At 46.2% G+C, this 23,400-nt stretch overlaps 1 protein-coding gene across 1 annotated transcript in view; it reads right to left on the minus strand.

Moving 5' to 3' along the window:
• The window catches only part of LOC147433825 (filament-like plant protein 4), a 38,285-nt gene extending 16,259 nt beyond the window's left edge, over positions 1–22,026 (minus strand). The window contains exons 1-2 of the mRNA XM_086490440.1: positions 21,626–22,026; positions 21,081–21,232 (exon numbers count right to left, since the gene is read on the minus strand). Coding sequence (XP_086346566.1) covers positions 21,081–21,200 — 120 coding nt within the window. The 5' untranslated portion in view covers positions 21,201–21,232; positions 21,626–22,026. The remainder of the gene's footprint in view (positions 1–21,080; positions 21,233–21,625) is intronic.
• Between the last annotated feature and the right edge of the window lie 1,374 nt (positions 22,027–23,400).

The following is a 23,400-nucleotide window of genomic DNA, read 5'->3' on the forward strand; positions in this document are numbered from 1 at the left end:
TCTTTACCGCTGAGATGGTAAAGAAGACCATTGACGGGATGAGGAACAGAAGAGCATATGATCCCGATGGCCTAGTAACAGAGCATTTTATACATGCCGAGATCTGCTAGCAGAGCATCTAGCAGTGATGTTCAACCGTGCCATGTGCAAGGGCCTACTTGATACTTGGGAGTTTGTCTGTTATTGTACCTATCTTCAAGTCAAAGGACCCTATGCCATATAGAGCCTGGGAACCACCGCACTATCATGATTGGACACACATTGGCACGGTTGTACACATCCATCCTTAAGTAGCACTTGAGAAGATGGGCAAAGAGAGAGGGTGTAAGGGCAGTAGGACAGGCAGGTGTTTCAGGTTTCTCTACTCTTGATCATATTCTAACACTCAGAGCCATTATTGAGGAGGGGAGATCAAATGGGAGACGGCTCTATTGTTGCTTGAGGATTTATGCAAAGCCTTTGATATAGTGCCCAAAGCTAGATTGATGCACAAACTACAAGAGATGGGGGTATCCACAGAGTTAATTTGGGGGATCATGGCTCTATACAGGTCAATAGTGGGGCATGTACACACTCCAAAGGGAATTTCTGATTTGGTTCACTGCACTATCAGTGGTGAAACAGGGCTGCCCACTATCTCCTACACAATTTGGCATATATGTGGATGAGGTTTCTGACTACACTGAGAGGGATGGTGATAGAGGAGCACAGTTGGCAAGGACATGGATCCCACTATTGTTATATGCTGACGATATTGTGTTGATTTCTGACTCCCCAGAGGGGATGCAGCGTCACTTAGATGCTTCGTACACATTTGCTCATGATAGTTAACCTGGGGAAAGCCAAGGTTATGGTGTTTAACATCACATTGCAGGAGGTCAGCACCCACATTAACATATGGCCAAGAGATGGTGGAGTATACAGATGCATACACCTATCGTGGGTTAGTCTTAAGTGGACCGGTGTTTTCATGGAGGAGAGCAGCAAAGACTAGACTGACGAGAGCTTGTTCAGCCTTGGGAGGATGTGTTCGCAGGTTCAGTTTCAAGAACCTCGAACAAAGCTTTGGCTTTTTGACACTCTAGTGGCTTCAGCTATGCTTTACGGAGTTCAGATTTGGGGACCTTCAATGGACCACCATGGCAAATCAGGTAGCAATGATGGATGGAGATGTATGGAGAGGCCATTAGTCTCTATAATCTCTTGAATGATTCGGGCTAAGGCCTGAGTGCCACATGAGATTATTTGAGCCAAGCTAGCTGCCCCCCCCCCCCCCCCCTCTCGTGATCAAGGCACTTACTAGATCAATATCCTTCATGCATAGTTTATGGGACCTCCCCAGAGACAGATATGCTTGGCTAGCCCTTGAGTCATCTCGACAGCTAGTGCTATAGGGGGATACAGCATGCTAGTATGGGCAGACGACATCATGGTTTCAGTCACATGGTTTCAACATGGATACATAGCCTCTGTTCCAGTACTCCTTGGATCAACCCTCCCTATCTCTCACACGGACAGAGACACTAGACTCATACGTCAAGATCTGATTCAGCTAGATATCAGGAGCACATGTATACAGCCGACACAAGAGTTGGGCACGCAAATGGCTTTCTATAGAGAGCATGTAAGGTGCAGCGGAATGAATGTTGAACTTTGAAGTTTGCTCAAGATGAGTGCTCCGAACTGTGCTCAAGGTTCCTTGTTCTTAGGGAAGAGAGAGCCTTCCGTTCTTTAATGAGAGAGTGCAATGGACACAACAAAGTGAATGGACACTATGCGTGAAGGTGAATGAGACTGAGAGGTAGAGAGAGAAGAGAATACGACACCAGAGATGTTGTCAAACCCTCCTCCGAAGGCCCCACTCTCTATGGCGAGAGCGGTCTACTTATGATTGTACAAATCTCTACAATGCTTGGACTTGCCGATGATGTCAACGACGATGAGGACGACGATGAGACGGGCTGAAATCCGAAACGCTAATGGCTGAAATCTGCAAATCTTTATCTGCTGAATTCTAACTCTATGTCGATGGCGACGATGCGACGACGACGCGCTGAAAATGCAGACGCTGAAATCTGCGTTTTCCGGGCTGGAACTATAAACCTTGCGGAATCTGACCGTGCGGCGAGGAACTGCTGCGGGAAGGTGAGATCTGCGAGGTTCGGGGGTTCTACCGTGGAGTTTGACTGCTGAAAACTAAAAACGCTGATGCTTGTGGGGATTCCGTCGCGAAGATCTGCAAAAATGTTGAAGTGCTTTGCAGATACAGGGCTGGTTTCTGTCTGCTGCTGCTGCCGGTGGTCTTGTAATGCAAAACACTAGGCTGATCTGCTGTGGTTCTGTCGCCAGGCTGATACAGAAGCAAAAATGCTAGCTGATCTGGGTACTTGTCCAAAAACGCTAGCTCTTATGCTGTGGTGCAAAAACGCTAGGCCTCTTTGGGGTTCTACTGAGAAGTTGCTTGTTGAGCGAGTGCTCCTGCTCCTGCTGCCTCTTCTGCCAGAAAGTGCTAGCTTTAGTCTACTTATATATTATCTTAGCAAAATTGCCCTACCCAGTTTCCAACAAAACTCACCTAAAAATAATAAATGAAAAATGTCAAAAATAGGGAAAATAGGTCTATGCACTGTAAAATGATCTTGATGAAATCTGATGGGAATGCTGTGTGGAACCAGAGGATATGCATCTAATTAGTGTCTAGACATACACGGTCTGCGAACAGACTCACAAAAGTACCTATTCTAGACTGACTTGACTGAACTGAACCCTGGTCATGCTGTAGCTTGTCCATGGACACATAGGGTTGGATGTGTCACATGACATCCCCTCCTTTTCAAAGTGAGGTACTGGTACCGAACTGTATGGCGTCGAGGGAGATCGTCAACAACATCCGGAATCCTCGAAAGGACTCTTCGCCGGCTCATTCTGAGGTGTGGGTCGTGCGATACTTGAACTTCATAAACGTCTACAAAGTCTTCTTCTTTGGGCCGCGCCGAAAGCGGCACAAAGTCTGTGAGTCTTTTTCAATGCTTCAATGTCGTCTACAGTCATGTGTCTACCTTCTTCAAGAATCTCTGAAGCTGAAAATTCCTGAATCACTTCCAACACAAAAACATGAACATACCCATTCCATGTGAAGTGACTGGAAAAATACTATTCCTTTGAAAAAACTATGAATGCACTGCAGATGAACAAAGAGACAGAGTGCCAAACTATTCATCAAACACGCGCAAACAATGAAATCGAAACTTGTCTTTCGGATCTAAATCAACCAATTGTAGCAAATCATAATGGAAATGCCGATGCTTGATGCACAATCTTTCTTGTGCTCTTTCTACGACTGTGTCATGCCAAGGAAGAGACATGGAATGTGACTTCCTTGAATGCGAACATTTCATCTTTCCATGAGAAATCCGCATACATCCGTGCTCATTCATGAGTGAAACGTGCTCAACGTACAATATGTCATGCCTAGGAAAAGGGATCACATAAAGACGCTGACTAAAATACAGGAAACGATCACGAATGAAACACTCGTTCAATGCGTACTGACTAATCATTCGAACACATAGTACTTCCTGTAAGGGTTCTTTGGACCTAGGCTCGAGAGCCAAGATCGGTTCTTCGTGTTTGATCGAATCTACCTTGGGGGGTGCTGTGGACCTCGACTCGAAAGCCAAGATCGATTCTTCGTGATTGATCGAATCTGCAACGAGGTTAGGTTCGATAGAAAAAGCATCAACTAAACCATCATCCTTGTAAACAATCACATCTTGATCATACAAATCATCATGCTTGTGAGAAATCACATCGTGATCATCATGCAAATCATCATGCTTGTCATTGTCATTCAAATCATCGTGCGTATCATTATCATTCAATTCATCAAGCTTATCATAATCATGCAAATCTTGTGTGGCATGCGTTGAAGAAGAAGAGACTGAGAGAGTCTCCTTTTCCCGAATCTCTTGCATCTGTGCCTGCACTTGAGAAAAGAGTCGCAAGAACTCTTTCATGTGTTGGTCGCTCTTTTCTTTTCTTGCTTTGTTCTCGCGATCAAATTATGCTTGTCTTTCTAGGCGTGCTTGCTCGTGCTCACACTCTATGGCTTCCATTCTTGCTTCGTATTCACAATCTACGGCTACCCTTCTTTCTGCGGATTCACGATCTATGGCTGCCATTCTTTCTGCATTTCTTGCTTTGCGTTCTAACTCCCTGTCCATCATCCTCTTGTCGAAAGCCTCCATAGGAGTTAGTGCAATCCTTGTCGTAGATGGGGAAGGAGGAGGGTCGGAAAAACCTCCTGGTGGGGAAAATTCTTCTTCACCTCTCTCATGCTCATCACCTCCAAGCGAAGTATCCATTCCGCTTCGAGTGATGACCATCCACTGAAGTCTTGCGTTCTTGTGGTCTTGCGTTCTTAAGTTCACGAGGAACTTGGGTTCTTGGGAGTCTTCGTTTCTTGAGGGTCTTGAGGTTCTTGGGTTCTTGAGGTTCTTGAGGGTCTTGAGGGTCTTCTTTCGCTTGCAATCTGTGTTAGAGAAGGATCTTCTCTTCACCCGAGTTCTACTCTTTTCCGCGGGCGCACCCCTTGGCGGCCTTGCGCTCACACCAAGGTTGCTTTTTCCCACCTCACGTCAATCTGCCAGCCGCTAAGTGCACGGTCCTCTCTCAATGAGTGAAAAGAGGTAGAAGGGGAGGTTGGACAAGCCCTTCTTTCTTGGGTTTCCTGTCACTCTTCAAAAACACAATTAGGAATCGACACGCCCAAGAGGACTTGTGGTTCTTGTGGTTCTTTCCTTGAGTGATACAGAACACTGCCAAAGCTCTGATACCAATGTAAGGTGCAACGGAATGAATGTTGAACTTTGCTCAAGATGAGTGCTCCGAACTGTGCTCAAGGTTCCTTGTTCTTAGTGAAGGGAGAGCCTTCCGTTCTTTAATGAGAGAGTGCAATGGACACAACATAGTGAATGGACACTGTGCGTGAAGGTGAATGAGACTGAGAGAGAGAGAGAGAGAGAGAGAGAAGAGAATACGACACCAGAGATGTAGTCAAACCCTCTTCCGAAGGCCCCACTCTCTATGGCGAGAGCGGTCTACTTATGAGTGCACAAATCTCTACAATGCTTGGACTTGCCAACGATGTCGACGACGATGAGGACGATGACGAGACGGGCTGAAATCTGAAAACGCTAATGGCTGAAATCTGCAAATTTTTATCTGCTGAATTCTGACTCTACGTCGGTGACGATGTCGATGGCGACGTGCGACAACGACGCGCTGAAAACGCAGATGTTGAAATCTGCGGATTCCGGGCTGAATCTGTAAACCTCGCGGAATCTGACCTGCGGCGAGGAACTGTTGCAACTTGCAAGAAGGTGAGATCTGCAAGGTTGGGCGGTTCTACTGTGGAATCTGACTGCTGAAAACTGAAAACGCTGATGCTTGTGGGGATTCCGTCGCAAAGATCTGCAAAAATGCTGAAGTGCTTTGCAAATACAGGGCTGGTTTCTATCTGTTGCTGCTGCCGGTGGTCTTGCAATGCAAGACGCTAGGCTGATTTGTTGTGGTTCTGTCACCAGGCTGATGCAGAAGCAAAAACGCTGGCTGATCTGGGTACTTGTCCAAAAACGCCAGCTCTTATGCTGTGGTGCAAAAACGCTAGGCCTCTTGGGGGTTCTACTGAGAAGTTGCCTGTTGAGCTCCTGCTCCTGCTCCTGCTCCTGCTCCTGCTCCTGCTCATGCTCCTGCTCCTGCTCCTGCTCCTGCTCCTGCTCCTGCTCCTGCTCCTGCTCCTGCTCCTGCTCCTGCTCCTGCTCCTGCTCCTGCTCCTGCTCCTGCTCCTGCTCCTGCTCCAGCTGCCTCTTCTGCCAGAAAGTGCTAGCTTTGGTTTGCTTATATATTATCTTAGCAAAATTGCCCTACCCAGTTTCCAACAAAAGTCGCTTAAAAATAATAAGTGAAAAATGTCAAAAATAGGGAAAATAGGTCTATGCACTATAAAATGACCTTGATGGAATCTGATGGGAATGCTGTGTGCAACCAGAGGATATGCATCTAATCTAACTGTCTGGACATGCACGGTCTGCGAACAGACTCACAAAAGTGCCAAATCACTTCCTATTCTAGACTGACTTGACTAAATGGAACCCTAGTCATGCTGTAGCAACGTAGCTTGGTCCACGGACACATAGGGTTGGATGCGTCACATGACAGAGCATCTTCTCAACTAACAGAGGATGGATATGTGATCAGACCGGCCTATATGGACACTCATTTATCCGATGGGATACGATGTGCTATTGGTCAGATGCACACATCGCGTCAGTTAGAGATTGAGACTAACACGTTTAGGAGAGTACAAGCATAGGCCACGCTTTGCAAGTTGTGTCATATAGAGCCAGAGACAGAGTTACATCACATTTGTCATTGTTCGGGATACTATGAGATAAAAGGCCGCTTTCATTGTCTATTCAGAGAGGGCTTTGGACTGTTGGCTAGAGTCATGAGATATCAGGACCAGAGATGCCTCGAGTTGTTTTTGCTAGAGTTGTACAGACACAAGGAGAGTCTCTTGAGGAGATCAGGCAGTGGGAGACATTCAACGAGAGAGATCACTAACTTCTTTAGAGGAGGGACTCGACAGTCAAATGAGCAAGCCTCGCAACAAACTTCAGAGCCCACCTATACCAGAGGTATATTAGTTGACAGAGACATTGAGCTCAGGAGAGCTAGACGCCCACATCTGCAAGGGCGACCACGACATCAACGGAGGCTCCATCAGAGGATTAAGACTATTCTAGCACGACATGGGAGATGTCTAGTACGACTATTTATAGAAATGGGCATTGCCGATGCTCTTCAGCGACCAATGTAATACTTTCTCGGATAACGCCCAATGTTGGGCATCCTCAAGCATTGATGATGATGATTTTAGCATAGTTACAAGGGACGGGGGGGGCGGGCCCTAGGGCCGGGGGACGCCCGTAATCGGGCCGGGGACGGACGGGGACGCCATGGGACGATCGGAAAATTGGCCGGACGGGTGGGTCGCAGGCTGCCGGACCAGGGACGGTCGGGGACGGACCGAACAGATCAGGGACGGCCAGTTTCAAGTGGCTTAAAATTTTCAATTTTTGAAAAAAGTGACCGTTCTAAATGCCCAGTTTCAACCAACCTTTAGATTTTGGGGGGGGGGGGGGGGGGTTGTCCCTTGGGAGGCTATAAAAGCCCCCTTGGGCCTCTTATTCCCTCAAGCTCTCCTCTCTACTCATTGCTCAAGGCTCAAGCATGACTACGCGCCGTGGCCCGTACGCTCTACACTCTACCCTTGAGTCTCCACTCTCTCCCTCTTCTACCCACTTTGAAGCTCTCCTCTACTCTCTCCACACAAGCTCTCCTCTTAACTCCTCTAACTTCTAAGCTCTACTCTCTCGAGTCTCTCCACCATCATGTCATCTCAAGCCAACTCCACTTCTCAAGCCGGTTCTTCTCGAAGGAGGCCCGCCGTGCAAACGTGGTCGTGGTGGGATGAAGTCGACTTTAGCATGCGTGGCAAAGGTAGCGGTGCAAGACCATGGACATGCAAGCTATGCCCATACAAGAGAACGGGTGGTTCAAACAAAGTGCGAGCCCATCTTCTTCATAAACCCGGTCACGAGGTGAAGTTTTGCCCTCGAGTAACTCCCGAGAAGAGGTTGGATCTTCTTGAGAAGCTCACGGTGTATGAGGTTGCGGAAGCGGCCAAGAGGGGCCGTTTTGTTGCCGTTGATCCCTCCGCCACGGCGACACCGCGAGAGCAAAGGGAAGCCAACCTTGACGACATCTCTCAAGGCTTCAAGAGCCATGCATCTACACCGTCCTCTTCCGTTCCGCATCGCCAGAGCACTCTCAACGAAAATTGGAATCCTAAATTGAAGGAAGAGGTGGATAGGTCGGTTGCCCGATTCTTCTTCCACGACCACATTGCCTTCCATGCTTCGCGGTGAGTTTCCCTTGGCATATGCACATTGCAATCTTCCATTTTGTATTCATAATGGGTTCTAACTTCTCGACTCTCGACTCTCCATACTAACACGACATACTCTATTTTGTATACATAGGTCTCCATACTTTCGAACCATGGTTACGAAAATAGGGGAATATGGCTTCTCTTATGTGCCACCTTCATCGGAGAGGCTTCGCACCACCCTCCTTGGCAAAGAGAAGCTTGCCGTGGAGCAAGCGGCCCAAGCAACAAAGGATTTGTGGGAGACCAATGGCGTCTCTCTCCTTGTAGATGGATGGAGCGACACCCGGAAGCGGTCCATCCACGGGGTGGTGGCCTACTCTCGGGGGGAGATGTACTTTGTGGAGTCACATGATGCATCCGATAGTGGCAAGGCCGCGGAGATGCTTGCTGCGGAGTGGACAAGCACCATAGAGATCACCGGCCTGGAGAATGTCCTTTGTATGGTTGCAGATGGAGAGGCGTCAAATAGGGCAACCGGGGCTATCATTGAGGGCATGTATCCCAGTATCCATGTCACATTTTGCATGGCGCATTGCCTCAATAACCTCCTCAAGGACATAGGGAACTTGTCATGGATTTCACCCACCATTGGTGACGCCTCTCGAATTGTCTCCTTTGTGCTCAACCATCAAAAAGTGCGCCATGAATTCTCAAAGAGGAGCCACTTGTCCTTGATTAAATATTCAAAGACAAGATTTGCATTCAATTGGCTTATGCTAGGCCGCTTGTCTACATGTGGCGGAGCCTTAAGGGGCCTCTTTCTCAGTGATGACGCTGCTTGGTGGGAGGACGTGAAGACTCCCTTAAGGGGCCGAGAATGGGCCGACGACGCCGCTTGGTGGGAGGAGGTGAAGACTCTTGACGCCATGGTCAAGCCTATTCTACACCTACTTCGAGTGGTGGATGGCTTGCAGCCATGCATTGGCAAAGTCTACGAAGCCATGGATCGGATGATAGAGGCACTTGAGAGGCACAAATGGATCCGATGATAGAGGCACTTGAGAAGCTTGTGCCTGACCCTGTTCAGTATGCGAGATTCATGGCTTGTGTGAGTCGAGGTGGAATGGATACTGCTCTCCACTTCATGCGGCAGCTTATGTGCTTGACCCTGAGTTTCACGGAAGGCGTCAAGAGACCGACAAGGAGGTGAGCAAAGGATGGCGGCTTGCATTGGAGCGCCTTGAGCCTAGCAGTGACATTAGGTGCAAGATTAGAGACGAGCTACTCAACTACACAAAAGAAGGGCTCCTATGGATGTGTAGATGCACAGCTTGATCGCAACAAGATTGGCTCGGTTTTGTGGTGGGAGGACTATGGAGGAGATGGCCCACATTTGCAACGCTTGGCTGTTCGTGTCCTTAGCCAAGCATGTACCACTAGTTGCTCGGAGCAACTATGGAGTGTGTACAGCCACATTGCCTCTAAGAAGAGGAATCGCCTTGGGGTCAAGAGGGCCAATGATTTGGTGTTTGTGAGCGCTAACTTGTGCATGCTTGCCAAGAGCGTCACACACAAGGCAGATCCCTTCACTGAGTGGGAGATGGCACAAGAGAATCCATCTATGGCCGATACACTTTTGGAGGAGCTAGAGCAGGACTTCGAGCCTCAATGCGAGCCTCCCGAGCCCTCATACGTCGCTGACGACCTCGACTACGACGACGATATGGAGATTCAGCAGGCGAGCACTTCTTGAGTTTGATGATCATTGATCACTCGACTCTCGAGTCTAGACTCTTGAGTCTACGACTCTACCTACTACATAACCCTTTGTACTTTTTGTTATTCTTGAGGCCTCAGGCTTGTCGTAAGTCCTTTAGGCTTTTTGACTCTTGAGCCCTTGTGGCATGCACTCCTCATTTTGTATCCATCGATCATCGATGTTTTATTAGTACATTTCCGCCTATATGACTCATGTTCTTTGGTCTATTTAGTGTAAATTTGTGGTCAAAGTGATGCTATGTGTGTGGCATGTGTGTAGGTCAAAAAATGCCAAAGAAACTCTTTTTTTTTGCCGTTCCGACCCCCGTCCCCGTTTCCTGACTTTTGCCGTCCCGACCCCGTTCCCGACCCGCCGTCCCATGTAACTATGGATTTTAGTTTTTTCACTTTACTTCATTTTTATTTTATACCCAGACATTGTATTAGATCCACCAAGATTGTATCAGTTTGGTCTCATAGGTCATTTTGGCCTTTTGAAGATGTTAAATATAACATTTCAGATCATTTCTCTCTCTCTCTCTCTCTCTCTCTCTCTCTCTCTCTCTCTAAGATGTTAAATATAACATTTCAGATCATTTCTCTCTCTCTCTCTCTCTCTCTCTCTCTCTCTCTCTCTCTCTCTCTCTCTCAAAGGGCCACGCCAGTTTGAGGAGGGGTTTCTCCACTCTTGATCATATTCTGACACTCAGAGCCATCATTAGGGAGGGCAGGTCACATGGGAGACGGATTTATTGTAGCTTTGTGGATTTCCGCAAAGCATTTGACATGATAAGAGCTCGATTGATGCGCAGACTACAGGAGATGGGGCTGCCCATAGTGTTGACTTGGGGGATTATGGCTCTATACAGATCAACAATGGGACATGTACGCACCCCGGAGGGGATATCTCATTTAGTTCACTCCACCATCGGGGTGAAACAGGGTTGCCCATTGTCTCCTACTCTATTTGGTATGTATGTTGATGAGGTGTCTGATTACATTGACAGAGAGGGTGATACAGGTGCCCAGCTGGCAGGGACGTGGATCCCATTGTTGTTATATGCGGATGATAGTGTTGATCTTTGACTCACCAAAGGGTATGCAGCAACAATTGGATGCATTACATAGTTTTGTAGAGGATAGTGGATTGTCTGTAAATCTTGGTAAAACCAAGGTTATGGTATTTAACACCACACCACGGTGGATCAGGAGATCAGCACCGACTTTCACATATGGTCAGGAGATTGTAGAGTATATAGATGCATACAATTACCTTGGGGTTGTCTTCACTGGGCCGAGGTTTTCTTTGGGGAGAACAGCAGAGACCAGACTGACTAGAGCTTATGCGGCCTTGGGAGGCTTGGAGAGGATGTGTTCCGAGGTTCCTGGAACTTCGCAAGTTCAGTTCTAGGAACCTCGGACAAAGTTATGGCTCTTTGATACTTTAGTAGTCTCAACTATGTTGTATGTTGGGCAGATACGGGGACCTTCTGTAGGCCAGGATGGTTGGAGACGTATGGAGAGGCCCTTGGTATCTATGATCTCTCGACTGATCAAAGCCAAGGCCTCCGTACCCCACGCTATCATTCGAGCAAAGCTAGCTGCCCCTCCTATGGAGATTGAGGTGCTTACCAGATCATTGTGCACAACTTGTGGGATACTAGAGACAGATATGCAAGATTGGCCCTTGAGTTTCCAGACAGTTAGCTCTTCAAGGGAACACTTCATGCTGGTATGCACAGATGACATCATGGTTTCAAATGCATGGCTTCACCATGGACAGGCTGCCCCCTTTCGAGTACTCTCTTCAGACACCCTCGATGTCTGTTACACGGGTGGAGATTACTAGACTCATTCGTCGGGACCTGATCCAGCTGGATACCAGGAGGACATGGATAGAGCCGCCACAGGAGTTGGGCACGAAGATGGCTTTCTATAGAGAGCATCTTCTCCACCTCACAGGAGATGGGTGGGTTTGTGATTCGACCCAGCTACATGGATACACATGTCTCATGGTTTGCGGTGTGCCATTGATCAGATACGCACATCCTCGCATCAATTGGATACCAACAGACAACAGGATATGCCGCTTATGCCAGCTACAGCCAAAGACAAAGCTACATTACATATGTCATTGCACAGTGTACTATGAGATTCGAGGCCGTTTCCACTGCTTATTCAGAGAGGGTTTCGGTCCTTTCTCTAGGGTCATGAGTTATGAGGATCAGAGATGTCTTGGGCTATATCTACTTGAGTTACGCAGATATAGAGAAACTTTACTGGGGAGAGCTAGAGAGAGACAGTCCTAGAGATAGATTACACATTTCTTTTCACTAGATATGGGACAGCCAGAGGAGCAGCCATCACTGCAGAGCTCGGCCCACACTCATTACCACTACCGGCACTCTCATAGACCGAAAACTGGAGCTACAGAGATCCAGACGCCATGATTGAGGAGAGGGGCTACACAGCATCGACAGAGACTACAACAGAGGAGTCGAGCCATACTCTCTCGACATCCAAAGTGCAAATGAGGATGGATTCTAGTAGTAGTAGTAGTATTTTTGTTCTAGTCTTTTTGTACCCGGACATGATATCAGATTCACAATTTTGTAACAATTTGGTCTCATAGGTCATTTTGGCCTTTTAGAGACGTTAATATAACATTTCATTTCTCTGTGTGCATTTCATTTCATTTTAGTTGTGTGTGTGTGTGTGTGTGTGTGTGTGTGTGTGTGTGTGTGTGTGTGTGTGTGTACAAGGGCCACCACGACATCAACAGTCTCATCAAAGGATCGGGACTATTTTAGCACGACATGGGAGAGGTCCAATACGACCATTTATAGAGGCAGACATTGACGATGCTCTTCAGCGACCAATGCAATACATCCTCAGATAGCACCCAATGTCGGGCATCCTCGGACATTGATGTTCATTTTAGCTTTTTATTTTACTTCATCTTATTTTGTACCTAGACATTGTATTAGATCCACCAAGACTGTATGAGTTTGGTCTCCGTCACAAGACTAGCACGTGCCAATAGAAAAGAACAAACTTTTAGCACTTCAATAACAACCGAACTGAGAGAGAGAGAGAGAGAGAGAGAGAGAGAGAGAGAGACGCCACGCGACACGGAGTGGCGGAATTCCACCCCAGAGAGTATTGGCCCCAAACTTTGGCGCCCCTTTCGGTATTTCTTTATATTGCATCAACGTTGTACAAGCCGGTACTCCAGACTCTGCACCTTTTCTCCAGGAAGCATATCAGAGAATGAGCCCTTAGCACATATTTAAAGGCCCTAGGCCCCAAAAGCAGTTTACATGAAAAGCCTTCAAAACTCAAAAGCTTCTAATCCAAAAGCAATGCCAAAAAGCTGCCAGCGCAATTTGCGCAATTCCGAACAACTGCCACATCATCAGTCAACGCAAAACATGGAGCGTCCATACAGATGCCACATCATCAGTTTTGCGTGTGTGTGTGTGTGTGTGAGTCCTGCTTTATTTTAATCCCTTTATGTCACTGGGGCCCATCGGACGGCGTCCCCATAAGTTGGTAGGACTTCTTCTTCTTCTGCTACTTGTTCTTCTTAGGGTTTAGGCCCCTCGACCTGCATCTGTAAGTTGGCTCCATTCTTCAGGGCTTTGACACGTCAGCACTTTGTGACATCCCCCCTTCTTGAAAGAAAGTAATCGTCAGCAATTACAGCATACCTGCAAAACAACTCAAGTTAGCTCAAAAATTTCCGAGGGTCATTCTAAGGGACAATCACTTTGCTCTTCTTGTTAAGAAGTTAGCTTCTGCTTTCGGCTCTTTTGATCAAGGAGTTGGCTTCTCCTTTCGTCCAGATCGGAGCTCTTGATACTCTGGCGTATTAAAATTAGCCATCACACCCAGACCGCACTGATCTTCCACGGGTGTCTTGATGCACTAAAATTACATACCCAAGCAATCTCATCCAATTAGGAATATTCAGTGGTTGGCACATCACAATGCAACACAAATGCTCACATATGCATGTTACAAGACATAGAAACATAAAGCTGCCGATGAACACTCCTCCCCCATAATGTCACATGCGCACTTCACTTGCGCCACGTGCACATGCTTCTGCCATAGTCTAGCGTCAATCTTAGCTTAGGACTGAGCCCGACACTTTTGTGAGCCTCTAGCAGGGCGTGCATGTCCAAGCCAGTCACACTTGCATACCCTCTCTTGCACAAGAACAGTCATTTCATCATGCAGGCATTTACCGCGTGAACCACCTCTTATAAGTCATTTTATTAAAAGTGACTTTTGGAATTCTTTTTGTAAGTTTGTTGGAAAAGTAGGTAGGGCAAATTCCTAAAGATGTATAAAAGAAACCTATTGGGCACTCAGTAGAAGCAGAAGAAGCAAGGATCGGCAGTTATGCCTCACTTTTAACAGGGGAAGATGTCACATGCGCACTTCACTTGCGCCACATGGACATGCTTCTGCCATAGTCTAGCGTCACTCTTAGCTTAGGACTGAGCCTGACACTTTTGTGAGCCTCTAGCAGGACGTGCATGTCCAAGCCAGTCACACTTGCATACCCTCTCTTGCACAAGAACAGTCATTTCATCATGCAGGCATTTTACCGCGTGAACAACCTCTTATAAGTCATTTTATTAAAAGTGACTTTGGAATTCTTTTTGTAAGTTTGTTGGAAAAGTAGGTAGGGAAAATTGCTAAAGATCTATAAAAGAAACCCATTGGGCACTCAATAGAAGCAGAAGAAGCAAGGACATAAGGAGGCTAGCACCCAGCAGTCACGCATCACTTCAGAAGAAGCCCTAGCGTTTTCTCAAGAACAAGAAGGCCCAGATTAGCCTGGCGTTTTCAGTTTTCAGCCTTGACGCCGTCATCGTCGACACCATCATCATCAGCGATGTCATCATTGTCATCGCAGTCCCTATCTTGACAACGACACCTTCGTCATCGTCATCGCAGATCCCTATCTTGACGACGACACCTTCGTCATCGTCATCGCATATCCCTATCTTGACGACGACACCATCGTCGTCATCGTCACAGTCACCATCGTCGTCGACATAGACCAGCAGTACCCGTCGTCGACATCATCGACTTCGACATAGACCCCGTCGTCGACATCACCGTCTTCGACACAAAACCGTCATCAACTTCACCGTCTTCGACACAGTACCGTTGTCGACTTCATCGTCATCGACAAAGACCCTTAGTCCCTCGTCGTCGACGTTATCATCTTCGACATAGACTTCATCGTCGACCTCCCCGTCTTCGACATAGAACCCGCAGTACCCGTCGTTGGCATCATCGTCTTCGACATAGAAGCTCAGTATACCTTCAGTACCTTAGTACCCAGTACCACAGCATCAGTACCCCTTAGCATCAGCATCTCAGCATCCAGTCATTGTAGTAGCATTTGTGCAAGAATAAAGAAAGTACTTGCTCTCGCAACAGAGCAAGGGGGCCCTTGAGGGTTGGGACTCGACATCCTTGTGTCGTCTCTTTTCTCTCTCTCGTCATCTCTCTTTCGTTCAATTCAATTCAGTTCTTTCAAGTGAAGTAAAGTGTCCCTTGTGTTTGTTTGCGGAGTACTAGATCCGAGCAAAATCCTTATTCTCTTCCGTTGCACCTGACACATAACCTAACAAGGTCCGGGCCGGAAGATATTCAACGACTCCCTCATCACTCCTCCCGTATAACCTAAAAAGGTCCGGGCCGGGAGATATAGAGGCCTTTTACAACCAAACGGCCCCCAGACCGCAGCCTGCATCGTTTGGAGGTGCTGAGAGTGACCACTGCTCAGACTTCTTAATACTCCTCCCGCATAACCATCCAGGTCCGGGCCGGGAGTCAGAACAACAAGACTTCCCCCGTAAAATAACCACAAGGGTCCGGGCCATGAGAAAAAACAACACTTTTCAATCATCATTTCTCACTACTCCACCCGGGAGTAAAATCACCAATCATTGAAACCAGTATTAAAACCAGAGTCAAACATTTGAAATCAGCACGAAAACAACTTCAAAACAAATACCATCCATTTCAAACAAATTTTCAAACAATACTTTCTAGCTCTAAAGAAAAACAAGTAGAGAGAGTTTATCTGAGGTTTTGTTCGGACAACCAAACTTTGAGGACGACTGGCTTGCCCTTCTGCATCACGATGATGGTTCGGTTCCGAACCTGGAGAGTCGCATCATTCTTGTCGTGCCAAGGCATGCCCAAGAGAACGTCGCAATTGCCAACTTCATGATGCAGAAATCAGTGTTTCCATGATAATCTTGAATAGTCATTGGAAGAGCACCAATGAGCAATACTCCTTTCTGAGTTTGTCTCGTGGCTAGCTCAGCTGCAATTTCTCCACCCTCTGCATCATAATCAAAGTGCATCTGCTTTAAGAATTTTCGATAGATGAAGTACTCTATAACTCCAGGGTCAAAGAAAAAAGGGGCTTTGGAGCCATTGACTTTGCCATATGCTCAACACAATTCATTTGTACTCTCAAGGCGTATGCCATAAATATCAGGAACTAGTCCAATAGCGGGTCTAGCTCTCTTAGCAGGAGGTGGCGCTGGGGTTCTATCGACCGTTGGTGCGGGCGTCGGCTCCTTTGGTCTATCAGTGCGTTTGGGACAATTAGAATGATGATGCCCTGTTTGAAATCATCCAAAGGATCGGCCTTCTTGTAGTAAGGTGTCTCGTTGTTGAGGCGTCAAACGAGGCCTTTGCGGCTGATTTTCACGAGACTCTCGAGAATTTGTTCGTTGTTGCCGAGAGTTGTGGTTAGTGGCCAGAGATTCTTTTGTAGTAAACTCTAGCTTTCCCTTCAGCAGTTTGTGGCCGACCGCGGCATGGTCCATAAGTTCTTGCATGGTGGAGACCTGCTTGGATAGACAATATTCCTGCAATGGTGATGGTAGTCCAATGGTGTATCGCTCACATTGGGCCTCCAAGGGAGCAGATCTAAAGGACACCGGAAGGTACACGTCGAGAAACCTTTGGTTATATTCGTCTATGGTTTCGCTGGCAAGCATTTTCAAGTTGCCCCACTTTGCCAAAATCCTGACTTCAAACATAGAAGTCATGTAACTACGTGCAAAAGCTGTCTTAAAAGCTTGCCAGGTCCTTGGAGCATGCAGTTGTGTCGCGACTGAACTCCACCATTGCATAGCATTATCTTTAAGAAATCCCGCTGCTCGAGAATTCTTGGATTCTTCTGTATAGTTCCCCAAAGCATAGATGTTGTTGAATTGCTATAGGAACTGCAATGCTTTCTTGCGATCCTTCACCAAAGAAAAAGTGAAAAATTTGACTATCGTGCTGCCATCTTTGAAATCTTTGGGTTGGTTAGGCGCATATCCCGGGTATGGATAATAAGGGTATCCATACGGGCTCCAACCATTGTAGCCTGGTGGCGGCGGTGGTGGTGGAGGTGGGGGCAATGGCGGTGGCAAAGGCAGTTGCATTGGAACAGGGTCAGATGGCTGCACCATATTCCTGAAAACTCCCCCGATCGGAAAAGACGGTTGAGAAGGTTGCCAGTTGGAAGTTCTTGTACTTTCTGGTGCCGGAGGAGGAGGTACCACCTAGGGTATCAGAGGAGGTAACCTGTAGTTCAAAAATTGCTGAAAACTTTGCAGCATCGGAAGATTCTATTGAGGATGCCGCGAAAGAATGTCGTGGAGTTCGTTGAGCAGAAACTGCAAATATTTTGTTGAATCCATGTCTTGGGTTCTTTATGGCTTATGCCCTGTAAGACAAAGCGATGAAGAGGGGAGGCCGCCCGATGCACGATGAAGTAAGGGTGGGAGTGGCTAATAAGTCCGGGGTCGGGACCCGAAGATACTTCAAGTAAAATTCCAATAGCTCTGTCAGCTCTTTTGTAGGACCGGGATGCTTTCAAAAAAGCACACGCCTGATGCTCTAATAACATTGTCACAAGACGGGCACCACGTGCCAATAGAAAAGAACAGACTGAACAGACTTTTAGCACTTCTATAACAACTGAACTGAGAGAGAGAGAGAGAGAGAGAGAGAGAGAGAGAGAGACGACAGCGACATGGAGTGGCGGAATTCCACCCCAGAGAGTATTGGCCCCAAACCTTGGCGCCCCTTTCGGTATTTCTTTATATTGCATCAACAATGTACAAGTCGGTACTCCAGACTCTGCACCTTCTCCAAGAAGCATACCAGAGAATGACCCCTTAGCACATATTTAAAGGCCCTAGGCCCCAAAAGTAGTTTACATGAAAAGCCTTCAAAACTCAAAAGCTTCTGGTCCAAAAGCAACGCCAAAAAGCTGTCAATGCGATTTGTGGAATTCCGTACAATTGCCACGTCATCGGTTCGTACAACTGCCACGTCATCAGTTTTGTGTGTGTGTGTGTGTGTCATGCTTTATTTTAATTCCTTTATGTCACTGGGCCCCATCGGACGGGGTCCCCATAAGTTGGTAGGACTTCTTCTTCTTCTGCTACTTGTTCTTCTTAGGGTTTAGGCCCCTTGGCCGGCATCTGTAAGTTGGCTCCATTCTTCAAGGCTTTGACACGTCAACAGTTTGTGATAGGTATCATAGGTCATTTTGGCCTTTTGAAGACGTTTAATATAACATTTCATTTTCATTTGCTCTCACACACATACACACACACACACACAAACAGCCATATAGTTCTTTTCTTCTATTGTTGTGTTCTTATTTGCGTCATATAAATCATAGTCATTGAGCTTATTCATGTGTGTAACTTGTTTGTTTTGAACCATATTTATAAGACATTTACGGTGAGATAATGCATTTCGTATGTTCCAAACATTTTTCGAAGCCTCTCACACACCTATGATTTCGTATGTACGTTTCGAATCTGAGTATGACGTATCTCGTGGCCTATTAGGGTTTGATGGTCATGATGGTTATGGAAGGTTGATCAATCGCCCTCTCCACTCTGGTATTCTCTCTCTCTCTCTCTCTCTCTCTCTCTCTCTCTCTCTCTCTCTCTCTCTCTCTCTCTCTCTCTCTCTCTCTCATGCTTCTAACTCGTGCACTCATATGCGCCACCTTGCATACTTCCTTCGGATATAGTCCAGGCACTCTATAGATGATCCTAGATACAAATCACTGGTTGGATTTCTACCAACGGGACAAAGTTTTCACCACGATATGCAACATCACACTTTGGACCATGTGGGTGGCTTGCTGTGCCCACATTCCGGGCTCACAGTCCTCCCCTACATCCACCATTTAAACTGAGCTGCTGCATACTCTTCGCAGTCAATGGGATTCTTCAACCGGCTGCTCCAGGGCAGCAGAGCAGAGTAGATGCATCTTTCTTCACACATGGGCGGGATCGTCAGTTCTTTTCAATCGGGATCATGCCCACATCACATGGCATTATGCGCCTCCCCAATGGTTCATTTTACACTCATCGTACAGACTACCTTGATGTTTCCATAGCCTACACATTGTTACCTCGCTTTTGTACTTCCTCTCGGTGATAGGCCATTGAGAATCTCCAAAGGTCTCTTTTGTACACAGAATACAGCCCCTTTTCTCGCCCAAAAAAGAAAGATAGTGTGTGTGGCTGGCAGACAGACAATGTACACTTATGCCTTTGACTTCGAAATGGATACCCTAGCCCTAAAACCCGTTACAATATCCCAACTTTCAAGTAAAGTAAGAAGCGAAAACACAGTTTTGCAAATTGTGCGAATTCTCAAAGCTTAAGTTTTGAGAGGACAAATAGCATACTGAACCCATCTTGATGATTAGACATTGATGTCCCTTCCTTTTTCCTACGATTGATAGGCTTTTGCAACCAATAAATTGGGGATGCATTCTTATGGAGGTCACGCGGTAGTGGCACACATCACCACACACAAACTTCAAAGGTCTGTTGAATCTCTAGCCTTGCGATGAAAAGGTGTTCAGTGGTGAAAGCACACTTCAATTTCATGGCACTCGCAAACTGAGTTTAATACTTTTTTCTTACACCAAACATACTGCATGTGCATACAGGTGTGTATGGAAAAAGTTATGGTTCCAACCCCTTGGAACTAACATGCACTGGATATCATTCCCATTAAAGAATAGGGGGAGAAAGATGCATGAAATCACTATAGTCTTCAGACAAAAGGACTTAGAAATTAGAATATAGAAAGATCTAGAGATTAGAACTTGGAAGCTGGAACTTAGAGGCTAGAGGTCAAGTGCACGTTGCAAAATTGCAAGGTCCAAACTTCAAACTTCCAAGGCCCAAGATTCAACCTTTAAGGCTGCCAATCCCAAACTTCAAACTCCCAGAATTAATGTTTGGGCATCAATTTCTGGGTGTGCGATAATTGGTCAGGTTTAAAGTATGAAATGTACAAACCTTGATCTTAACTTGTGTTCAGTGGAGGAGATTTGCAAGTTGGGCCTTTCAGGATAGTCTCAGCACACTAAACAAGCAGACTATTTTGGGGTTCACAGCATGAGGCCCCCTTCCAATCCTGCTCATTTTTCTTCAGCCTTTGGCATTTAGGGGCTACTCTCTTACACCCAGAGACTATTATGGCAGCATGTGTTGGCAACAGATTCACCCAGGAGTCGTATCTTGGGCAAGTCAAAAGATGCTGGCTGAGATCTTTCAGGATGTTGTTGAATGGTACTGAGAGATGTACCAAATGCTGGAAAGCTTGATGAAGTCCACAACTCTATGCATCACCTAGCACGCTTGACGTGGATTCGATTGGGTCACTCTTGCAGATCGATTGTTGGCTGGTGCAGACCTTGGAGAACTTTCTGCTCTAGAAAATACGTCCACACAGGATATACGGATGAAGAACAATATGACTCTCAAGGCCTGTCATGCTGGGCCTAGGAGGATCACAATATTCCGCCAGTGGAACAGTTGGGCCAACTCTCATGACGTTAGTCATCAATCCCCTACTTAGAATTCAATGCAATAGTTTGATTGAAGCCAGTCAATGTGCTAGACATTGTTAACAACACCACTAACTGCTGATGTGGAGTGTGCACACATAGCTAAGAAAGGCTGAGATGCTGGTAACCCAAGTGACCAGAGCAGATAATTGAGAAAAATATTTCCAGAAAAGAGCTCCCAAAGAGCATTTTGAACATCTGCCATGTGTGAGATTATTTAAGGAAAGACATAAAAGGGTAAAGAAATTTTACAAAGTCTGGCCAAAGCGTGTTAATTGGATACACAGTGACTACATTAATGATTAATGATTTCAGGTCTGAGTTAACTTCTTTCATTTGTTGAACTTCAAGTTTTTGGCAATTGTACAAATGTCTATACCTGAGAAAGGAAAAGTTAAAACTAACATCAACCTGCATGCAAAAAACAAAAGGGTTTATTGCACCTACCTGGTAATCTATATGTCTAGATGATGTTTGGATCGACGATGAATCAAAAGACTCATTTGGAGACACCGATCTGTCTGTTGTTTTTCTCCTCCACGGCCAGCTTCTCTTATCCATGCTCATGGATCTCAATCAGTAGGTCTTACACATAATGTCTGCCCATTGATAGACCAAAAGTTAAGCCAGACGCCATAAACATGCACCACATTGTGAAAGACTTAGCATGTTGATCAAAAGCAAGGAGGGCCAGGCTCTGGCAGACCAGTATGCTGTCGATAAAGTAATGCATATCTCTGGACACACACACATACGCAAGCGACAAGTGAAGTGGGTGCTTTTAATTGAGCACAGTTCTGAATGCTTGAAAGCTCACTATCAAAAATTTATCGAAATGTGGGTGACTCGCATGTAAAAGGCTAACAGGCATGGACCACCGAATTCTGCATGGAGAAGAAGAAAAAAAAAAGAGCATCCGAAGGGGAGCTGGTGGGGGTAAGAAGAGGACCGTGATTTTTTGTTGAGAGACAGAGGGAGCTTGGAGAGCGTACCTCAAAGAGATGCGCAATGCAGGATCCCGCAAGAAGCTCAGCATGAAGAAGCTCTCTCTCTCTCTCTCTCTCTCTCTCTCTCTCTCTCAGCGTGATGGTTTCAGAGTGATTAGTCCTGAGCTTGCTAGAGCTTTTTGCAGGTGCCTTGCGCTGGTGGCGATGGCGCTTTCGGTTGGTAAATGGGTAATGCGTTGAGCGCACGACATGTCCACAAAGAGAGAGAGAGAGAGAGAGAGAGAGAGAGGGAGGGAGGGAGCTGGGTTTCCAACAAAAGGGGGCGTTTTGTTGGGCACTTTCGTGCAGTGAGGCTTGGTGACGGAGAGGGGTCCTCCATCGCCATAAAATAGAATATACATGAGAACAACGCGCGCAAGAGACAGAGAGAGAGGGGGGGAGGAAGGTTGGCGTGCCTGCACTGTTGTTGTTGATGATCATGAGTGATCATGAGAGTGTGCGTGTACACTGAGAGAGAGAGAGAGAGAGAGAGAGAGAGAGCTCCATTGTGTCAATTCACATTTTGCTTTAGATGTTTGTTTGCTACCTCCATGACATGAGTAGTGGAGAGCACATTTCGACCATGACCCAGGGCCCTCCCCACGTAATGTCAACTTCTCATGAACTATGCTTGCAAAGACTCAAACCTTGGTTGGAAGAATTCTTTTGAATGGATCTTTTGCATCGGCTATGGTATTTTCTCTATTTTCTAATATAACTCACTCATTTATTTCCACAAAAAAGGAATCAAATGTTTCGTAATCTTAATTTCTAAACCAGGGTAGGCAAATTGGTTAGCATGTGAGTTTGAGTTTGAGCCGGTTCAACCGTCAGCTCAATTCCTGTAGTCGCACTAATTTGCATATAGAGTAAGGTTTCGAGTAGATATGGTGAGTCATGGTTGTGAGGATGCAATGCTCCTTACAAGGAGCAAAATATGAAGGAAAGACTCTCTCTCTCTCTCTCTCTCTCTCTCTCTCTCTCTCTCTCTCTCTCACACACACACACACACACACAGGGGCGCATACCCCTATGGCACTTTGTTCAGAGAGTCACAAAGAGTCTTTGCTTCGTGTTGTTACAATGGGCCCGTTGCATAGGGACACGGTTCACAATTGATTGTCAATAGCATCCGAGTGCTTCTTTTTCATGTGCTACCAGGAAAAATACAAGAGATAAAGTTATTTGAGCCCCTCTATTTCCTCAAATAACAATTCCTCGTAAGGAAGAGGTATTGTATTCCTTCGTGTCTTTTGTATTGTTGCCTTCTCACTCAAGAGTTGGAATGGAAGGCCAAGCCTTTCACAATCTTGAAGTTGCAACCAAGCTGCAGAGACAACACCAAGAAAAGTCAAGTTTGCAGCAGGTTGGCAACGACGCTGTCACGTAAACTGAACAAGGCGTGCATTGCTTAAACTTGAAAAGCTTTAGTTTATTAGATGCACCTTGTAGGGTAGATGGTTGCTTCCCAAGTGTTTAAAAGGAGGGTAGATTAATGCTCTCATCATTTTAGGACATGTTAGGACTTAGAGGGCGTGATACTTGTAGCCCTTACACACTTAAAAGTAATGGGAACTACTATCAGAAATTGTCAAGACTTAGTTATAACGAAGCCTCGCATGACCGTGCACTTGGTCCTACACAATAAATTGCGCAACTAAATATATAAAATCTCGACTACAATTTCATCAAACCTTAGTTTTCAGGGTCAAAATGAGAAAATTGTGACTCTTATTGCTAGCTTAAAATCCATGTTATCTTGCAGGTTTGCTTTAAATTTT

This window comes from Adiantum capillus-veneris, chromosome 19, assembly GCF_014529385.1.
Source record: "Adiantum capillus-veneris isolate H3 chromosome 19, ASM1452938v2, whole genome shotgun sequence".
NCBI lineage: Eukaryota > Viridiplantae > Streptophyta > Polypodiopsida > Polypodiales > Pteridaceae > Adiantum > Adiantum capillus-veneris.